General features: G+C 35.8%; 1 protein-coding gene across 4 annotated transcripts in view; it reads left to right on the forward strand.

Moving 5' to 3' along the window:
* LOC122160779 (SSX family member 2 interacting protein) overlaps nucleotides 1-7,858 on the forward strand; it is a 20,079-nt gene extending 12,221 nt beyond the window's left edge. For 3 of the 4 annotated variants that reach the window (XM_042819653.1, XM_042819652.1, XM_042819654.1), the window contains exons 6-14: nucleotides 100-235; nucleotides 1,136-1,211; nucleotides 1,297-1,468; nucleotides 1,695-1,845; nucleotides 3,958-4,094; nucleotides 4,482-4,655; nucleotides 6,109-6,220; nucleotides 6,619-6,739; nucleotides 6,975-7,858. In XM_042819653.1, the coding sequence (XP_042675587.1) occupies nucleotides 100-235; nucleotides 1,136-1,211; nucleotides 1,297-1,468; nucleotides 1,695-1,845; nucleotides 3,958-4,094; nucleotides 4,482-4,655; nucleotides 6,109-6,220; nucleotides 6,619-6,739; nucleotides 6,975-7,056 (1,161 nt within the window). In that variant the 3' untranslated portion in view covers nucleotides 7,057-7,858. Of the gene's footprint in view, nucleotides 1-99; nucleotides 236-1,135; nucleotides 1,212-1,296; nucleotides 1,469-1,694; nucleotides 1,846-3,957; nucleotides 4,095-4,481; nucleotides 4,675-6,108; nucleotides 6,221-6,618; nucleotides 6,740-6,974 lie in introns of those variants that run through there. The other variant, XM_042819655.1, reaches the window with a different exon arrangement.
* The last annotated feature ends 1,087 nt before the right edge of the window (nucleotides 7,859-8,945 follow it).

Raw genomic sequence — 8,945 nt, forward strand, 5'->3', positions numbered from 1 at the left:
TTTTTTTTTTTTTTTTTTTTTTTTTTTTTTTTTTTTAAGAAATGTGTTTATGTTAAGCTTTAGTTGACTAAATCTGCTCTCTTGTGGGATTGTTTTTAGGTTCAGAAGTTACAAAACATAATTTCAAGTAGAGCTACACAGTATAATCATGATATGAAGAGGAAAGAGAGAGAATACAATAAATTAAAGGAACGCTTACATCAATTGGTCATGAACAAAAAGGACAAAAAAATAGGTAAGTAGAGTGCTATGGCAAATAAGTAAATTTTGTATGATGTTATGTTCATATCCCTTTTCTTCAGTGCTGAAGTACCCAGTGGAACATTAAATATATTGTGAAATTTTTGTTAGATGAAATGTGTTGACTGATGTCATTGGAAAGGAAGTCCTACTCTAATTTTTTTTATCCCTCCTGCCACCCTCCAAAACACTCTCAGCTGTTTGCCATCTATAGCATGTCATATTTTAGTGAGCTGGTTAATTTGCTGAGCCAGAAGACAACTAACTATTCATGTTGTGGCTGAGTTGGTTTTGCTTTTCTGAAACCAACAAGTAAAGTTGCAAGTAAAACAGACCACATTGGGACGCTGTATCAGGAACACCTATTTTGGCAACAGAAGGTAATTTAGTATCTGCACAGTAATCTCTGGAAGCCTCACACGTAAGTGAACAAAACTTTTTACGTGTTTTTTACTCAAATTAGTTAATACTAATTGAAATATCAGTGAGGTCAAAATAATGAGATCTTAAGTCTATTTCCCGTTTCCTTGAGAGCTAATGAGAATTGAGCTTGAACTACTGTTCTGACGTCATATTTGAAATAATGTATACACAATTTACATAAAAGCTGGAACAGAGGGTGAGGATATTCTTAAGAAGTGTATAAAATTTGTAAGATAGAATAACATCCCCACCCTGGCTTTCCAAACACAATTTTTTTTCTATCCTTGTTTATTTTACTCTTGCTTTGTTAAGCAGAGCAGCATGGTCTCATTTTGGTCTTAAGACTGAGGGGGATACTTGGGTGATGCAGTCTTTTTGACAGTAATTACATCAAAAGGTAAAAGAAGTGTCATCTGAATATGTGTGTAATTGCACGTTGTTTCATGCTTTGAAATCTCCTTTTCATTTGTAGCTATGGAAGTTCTAAATTATGTTGGTAGAGCTGATGGGAAGAGAGGTGCATGGAGGACTGATAAGACGGAAGCCAGGTGAAATTGTAGTTGTTTTAGAACAGCATTAATTGAAAGTATTTGTTATGTTGTCACCTTGTTACTGTCACATTTCTGCTTCCAGAAATGAAGAGCAAATGTACAAAGTTCTGCTAAATGACTATGAGCAACGCCAAAAACAACTTTTATTGGAAAATGCTGAGCTGAAAAAAGTTCTTCAGCAAATGAAGAAAGAGATTATTTCACTTCTTCCACCACAGAAACAAAAACCTAAAGAAAGGTCTGAAGATGGGCCAGTAAGTATTCTTCTGTTAAGCTTAAGTCTTTGATAGTTTGCAATGCTGGAGCCATCTGATTATTAAAATACTTCTTGGAAGGCTTGCAATGGAAGGACCTGGAAAAATCTTTTCAGTATATATGGGTTTTACTTTTCTTTGGTAAAACAAATCTATATGTGTATTTAAATATATATTTTTTGAATGGTAAGATGGCTTGCAGCAGGCTTTGTTTCTATTTCTGCAGGTACTTTCAGACTTGGAGGAGGACACTGGAGAGTTAAATAAAGAGAATATGTGGGAACTGTCATGTGAAACTGTGCGAGAGCAGCTTACCAACAGCATTAGAAAACAATGGAGAATGTTGAAAAATCATGTTGAAAAGCTGGATAACCAAGGTGATGTTTAACTCTTACACATACACATAAAGTGCTGCAGATAATTCCATGTGGTGTCGTGCTCTTTGGACTTATGTTACTGTATGTCTAATCTAAGTGGAAGCTGAAATGGAAAGGACTGTGACCTGGTAGACTTCCTGAAAAGACTTGTGTTTTTCCTTTTCTTTGTGAGTTTAAATTGTGGGAAGTTAGGAAAGCAGTCACCTTAGCAATCATCTTTTATCCTGAGAACAGACACACTGTAGTTTGTCAGAGTAAACAGCTTTCTTCAGAAAGAATTTATTTTTCTTTTGGAAGTACATGCTCTGTAATATGCAGGTCACTCCAAAAGTAACGCTCTCTATTTCCATGGGAACTATAACAGATACAAAGATCACAATAGCACTATTTAATAGAGTAAATTCTGAACTGCATAATGGCATTTTTTTCAACGTAGTCGCCATCATTAGCTGTGTGCTTTTGTCGGCAGTGAACAAGAGCCTGTTGTCATGCTTACAAAAAAGAACAACAAAATCTGCGTTAGCGGAGGTGACATGCTGTTATCGCTGCTGAAGCACACCACACACCACCTTGCTTTGCTCACATCCACTGTGTTTGGTCTCCGTGAACATTTAGCAAGCTTTTAATTTTCTGCATGGAGGAATTCAGTGACACACCTTTGCTTCGTATGCATTTCCATGTCAGATGCCGTTACTGCCTTTCCGCTGCCATCTGTTACATGGCAACAAAATGTAATTGAATGCTGGTGGGAAAGTTCAGCTCTACTGCCATACCACCATTGTCTGCCTCTGATGTCTTAGGCCAACTTAAACAGGAAACATTATTTTCAGAGCATCCTTTGTAAATGCTGGTTGTATTTCCCCATTTGTCTGAGCTGTTCAAGTAATTGCAGATATTCAGTTTCTTTCAAATTGTGATATGTGATACATAGATCCTTAGAGTTTGAGCTTGTCGCAGCCGTATCTACTGCTTCTGCTGGCATTCTAAAATGAACTAGTTGATGGTATGGTGCTGGGCTCTCCTCGTTTCCAGCTGTTAAACAGCATTAAAAGACAGCTAAAAATATATAAAATTCTTTCCTAGTATTATTTTCCAGTGTAAGCAAATGCTGCTGCTACAACAAGGATGTTTGCAGTCAGGAATAAGAGTGAGAAGGTCATGAATGTAGTTGCAAATAAAAGAGCAGGTGGTCTCTGGTATAGACATATTCTCATAGAAAGGATTTTAAGATCACTTATTCTGAGTAGTACTTGACTCAGTATACTAACCAAAAAATAAAATAATTGCGAGCATCAGGAGAAAAGATTCAAGTATTTGCAGTTTTCTTGGAGTCACTTTTTTTTTTTTTTTTTTCATTTTTGAATTTATAGAGACGACCATGTTCTTAGTGTTTAAATACTGTCATCAGGGGATCAAAACTTGGCACATTACAAATGCTGTGGTAGTTGTATCTTTGTACAACCACACTGTACCTCACACATTTTATTCCTCTGTGATTCATTCCCTTTCTGGGTTAAAAATGTGCACACAGTGTTCCAACTGTTAGCTCTGTTTCTCCTTCATAGAGCATGAGGAAAAAATCTTTCCTTTTTTATCTATGATATATATAGTTACTGCCATACTCTTATGAACATACAGGCCCTTCAGTAGTGGGCTCAGAATAGGCTAACGATGTACCGCTGAAAGGAAATCTTAATTTGTCTTGATTTTCTTTTAAAGAAATGTCGAACCAAGTTGTGGTGGCTTTTTTTTTTTTGGTTAGTTATGTTTTTTGTTTGTTTTTTTTGGTGGTTTGATTTTTTTATTATTTTTTTTTTAATTTTTTTTATGCAATGCTGTTGCAGCGCGGACTTGTGCTTTACCTGAAGAAATGTAAAATCTGAGGCAACATTGTAACATTCAGCTCAGGAAAAACAACAGTAGTGCTTAATTATGTGTGTAGCACCAGTTCTGGATCGGTTGTCCTGATAATAGTAATTTTGAGTGCATGGTTAATGTGTCTTTTGGAATGAAACTATTACAGTTTGAAAATCTTTGCTATTGCTTTGAGTCCTAAGTGTTGCGAAGAATGATTTCTAAATAACTTTTTTCCCATTTTTCCCCCTCCCTTAGTGTCACGTGTGCATTCAGGAGCTTTGAATGACAAAGATGTAATCTCAAGGGAAGACCATGAGCTGGAAACTGAAAAACTAGAGTTAGAACTTCAGCAATGTAAAGAAATGATCAAAACACAGCAACAACTTCTACAGGTAGCAGGCTTTAAATTTTGTTATTTTCAAGATCTTTGAATTATTATTATTTTTAATGTCACTTATTGCTCACCTCTGAGTTTTTCTCCTTTTATTGACAGTGCTTTTTAAATAGGATGTCTTGGTGATTGGTCTAAGTGGGCTGTTCAGTTGATTAGTAATTTAATGAATTTGTAACCCTGGTAGGAGAAATTCTGGGAGAAGTTAATAGACAGGAAGGCTGATGAGGCCAGAGGTGTTTTGCTAGCTGCTTGAAACTCTGCCCTTACCAACTGTGTTGCTCATTTATCAAACTTCAACTGTTTTTTGATGTAACTTAAATCTGTGGAAATTCTAAACAACTTAATAGTCACTCCAAAATTATTGTTTCTGTTTTTATATCTACAGCAACAGCTTATGTCTCCATGTGATGATGACACCACTCTGTTACTACAGGACTGCTATCTTCTGGAAGAAAGAGAGCGTCTTCAGGAAGAATGGAGACTATTTCAAGAACAAAAAAAGAATTTTGAGAAGGAACGAAAAAGTTTTACAGAAGCTGCTATTAGATTAGGACTAGAGGTATTAGAAAAGTGGAAAGGTATTAGAAAAGGAACTCCTATGGAAGAGAGTATAATAATAACTCTAATACACACTAAAAACTGCCTGATACACATTGTCTGCTTATATCTCTATACAGAGAGCTTGTTCTCGTACTGTGTAAAACAGCTCTGGTCATTGCAGCAGATCATTCAGCTTAAAACAAACAAAACAACAAACATCACATTATGTGTATTGGAATATGAATTTGCTGCAACTAGGTGAATCATTTTTCTTGCAGCTTTGGAAATATCTAGGTACTTCTGAAAGATCTGTCTGCTTATTCATTAAATCCTTCATTAGAGGCTGTTTCAATTTAGCTTTCTAAGACAGCAAGGCTTATGCAAATCACTGTCAGATTTGGCTGCAGCACTGAATTCTCAGAGTCTAGATTTTCATGGAAAGCAGTGTTGCAGAAAGCCAAAATATATCTTTGCCTTAGGGCCATTTTGTGTTCTTGTAGTTAATCTGGCTAGTAAACAGACTTAGGGAGGGAATTGGGTTGGGTATTTCTCTAAATGTGCTCTAGCACATATCTTTTTGTTGGCCAATAGTTAGGATCAAAACATGAAGACTACAAATTTAGCAGGGAGGAACGTGAAAGGTCAAGAACATAGGAATATTCTGAGTTTTATTGAGGCACTGGTACAACAGTAGTTCACACAGTGACAAATATTGACTCAGGCCATTACATATGTAATCATGCATTCTTCAACTTTTTCATTTTCTTTTACTTATATTTTATTGAATTCTTTAATTTAATGTGATCTTGAATTTAGCTTTGTAATTTTTGATGGATAATAAATGTTTGTTCTGAAATACTTAAGACCATATTACAACATAAATGTAGTTACCTGTGCTTTTGAATATTAAAATACTTAAATTTGAAATAAGTAAAGAGAAAGTTGAAGCAATACTGCAAGCCTTCATCATAGAGTGATTGGAAAAGGAAACATCACCTTTCTTTCTGCTCAGTTGTTTTCATGGAAGTGATCAGTGCTATTTTCAATGTCACTTGTATTTGTTTATGAGAAAGTTGAGGACTAAGATTGAAGCAGTAATCCTTATTAGCAACTGCCTAGAAATTAGAGGTATCTCCATGAGTTAGTGCAAGACTTGGGGGGCAAGGGGGAGCACAGGAGACAGTGGTAGGACACTGTGCCACTGGAGTGGAGAACAGTGAAATGAAAGGATTATTCAGACCTCTGAAACAAACCATGGGGTTTGGCTTGTAAATAAATACTTCCTCAGCTAATCCTTGCTGGAATCAAAAGCTTGCTTATATGACTGTAACTCTTTGTTTAACTGTTGGCTCACCTTAGTTGCATGGATATTCCATAACTTTTTTTTTTTTTTTATATGGAATAACGTAAATTTAATGTGGACTAAGCTTGTTTGTGTGGTCGTAACTGTGAACAGTCATTTCTTTTCCTAGAGAAAAGCATTTGAAGAAGATAGAGGAGCATGGTTGAAGCAACAGTTCTTAAGTATGTCTACCGATTACAAGCACTCTGAAAATGTGACAACTCCAAGTGCCTTCATAGGAAGCAAGTATTTGGTTCAAATTATGTTACTATAATATGCTTTTTCCTTCTTTTACCTGTAAGATGGTTAGGATATAATTCATTTCCATAGTAGAAAAAAATCTGTATTTTTAGGAACAGATCTTTTGCCTTGTTGCCCATGAAGAATGAGTTGATTTTAATGATCTTGAGCAACTTGTGAGATTTAAGCTGTGTACTAAAGCTACTGATTTATACTTTTTTCAAATTCTGGTGTTTCTGGCTATGTTTATTATTATTACAGTCATGCTGTAAGTTGGGAGGAAAGGTGGTTTTTTTGTTGTTGTTTGTTTGTCCTTTCTTTTTTGATAGAAGACTTAAATCTAATCCTTCAAATGTTTTCAACTTGAGTGTCATCTAACTGATTTATGTATGCCTTCCAGCTTCTGACCAAGACAATCGGCTAGTGAACTCAATGTCTCAGCAGAGAAAACCTCACTGTATGGTGAGTGGTCCTGTTTCAGCTGAATCCTGCCAGACTTCCCAGTGTATTTCACATAACAGGTATCTCAAATGATGTTGTGGATGGTTTTTGTGTTTTTTTGTTTTTCATGGTGCTGAACTCTATGTAGAGCAGTGAAATTGTGATAACTTACAGAATGATCTTATCTAGGTCTTGTGATTGATATGTAGAAGAATATGTTAAGCATCATATCATAACTGTATTGTGCTTCTCTCTGAAGTGTAATTTGTAACTGAATGTGCAGTTATTTACACTGTAACTTCATCTTTTTATCAGTTTCAATGCTGCATTAAAAAAACCTGCTGTTGACACCGAGCCAAATCAGTGGGAGGAAAGTGAGAAGGAAGAAACTGAGTAATGCACAGTCCCAGGAAGACTCTGAAGCTGGCACTCTGCTATGTAGAAACTTGCACATAGAACAACTGCCTTAGACTTCCTAGGGTTGCCTGCTGTTTTGTTAGAGATGTTCATAAACTTACTGTTCTGAAGTGTAACAGGATGCTGTGAGTTTGATCATTCTTCTGAAGGGTTATGTGGTAGGCTGAGCTGTGATGTGTATGTATGTGTGTGCACATGGCTTTTAATTTTTATAGACCATTTCTTGCCTCTTTTTTTCTTGCAGCTCTTGAAAGATGCTTATTTAAAAGTATATTAAAGCTTTGGTATTTTTCTAGTAACAGAAGCTGTGATTCTGTGAATGAAGCTATGGTCTGAAACTTTGGCTGTAATGAAATATTGGATCGTAATGTTTTTTTTCATCACAGACAGAGATAGCACTTTTAGGAATGGTTTAATTATTGGAAACACTCATTATGAGAAACATCTCAAGCATAACTGGCATTAAAACTTCTTTTGCCTCAACTTGAATGTACAGTATACTGTAGATTTTTAACAAAACAAGTTCTATATTTATTAATTTGTGTGATTTGAAAATACCTCTTTGATATTTCAGATGACCTAAAGCGCGAAATCTTTATATATTTGTAAATAGACAAAATGATTATGCTGAGAAACCATGGAATGAAATGCATACATCCATAATATTATTTTACGTGGTATTTTAAATTGTTTTATAGTGATACTCTGTTTACAGATGCATTAGGACGTTCAATGGTTCATCCAGGAATAAAATTATTTCAAATGTTAAAAATAAAAGTGTACGTCTGTTTTAAGAAACTGGTTCTGTGATTTATGAATGCAAATTTTTCTAAATTACCATGGTAGTAGGGCCAAGGTTCACCGTGTGTTTGATGCTGGTTTTGTTTTGCTTATTTTTCATTTTAGTGGGCTCCAGAATTTTTGGTGTAGCTTTAGGGAAACCTGTTTTGTTTATAACCTTCTAAAAACAGCCGTGTACGGATGAGATGTCTCCTTCCCTAGTCAATTCATGTACTTCTCCTTGTCCAGTACGTGTCAATCTCTTCTGTTTTGGTTGCTCAAGCATTTGTTAATGTGTGAGTACAGCTCTGGCCCTAGTCACATTAAGCTTTTGGAATGTGCCTAAGAAACTTCTGCACTTCTTCAGGTCAGTGGAAGGAAATTAACTCTGAAACCTAGAATACTTCACTGATATTGTGTTGCTGCTCTGCTCTTAATCCACAACTGGATGTAATAGATTGAGCGGGATACTGGAAAAAATAGCAGTAGAATAACAAGAAAGGGAAACTGGAATTCTCCAAGGAGCTATGGTAGGAAGTTTTGGAGTTTTTGCTGATTAGCTCAGTGTGTTGAGCTTGATTTGAAATAGTAGTCAGTGCAAACTGCAGGGTATACTTGCTGTGCAAGAAGTACTCCACATCCATAAAGAAGCAGAACTGCATATACTGATCTTGTTGGTTAGCACTTTTTCTGCATAGGCAACCAGATATGGAAAACAATACAAATATCATCCCATTGTATTTATTTTTAAAAAGGCTATTTTAAAATGTATTTCTCCAGTTCTCTTTCATTAAATAAGTGATCATTACTCGTAAGTTCTGCTGAGCTTACGCCTTCCGCGCAGTACTGGACAGAACTTGCATAAATATTAGTCATGAAAGAATAAAAACCTGTGTCTAAAATTAGACATTAGCTGAAAAATTTAAAATACATATTGATAACAGCATGAAGCTGTGTAAAGGCAGGTACAGGCTGAGTATGAGGAGAAGGTGCCTCACCAGAAAGGAAGTTGGGTGCTGGAACAGGCTTCCTGGGGCACTGGTCATAACATCAACTGTTGGAGTTCAAGTAGTATTTGAACAGTGCTCT

Source organism: Centrocercus urophasianus, unplaced genomic scaffold (genome assembly GCF_019232065.1).
Source record: "Centrocercus urophasianus isolate 14NV4802_14NV808 unplaced genomic scaffold, USGS_Curo_1.0 seq_18, whole genome shotgun sequence".
NCBI lineage: Eukaryota > Metazoa > Chordata > Aves > Galliformes > Phasianidae > Centrocercus > Centrocercus urophasianus.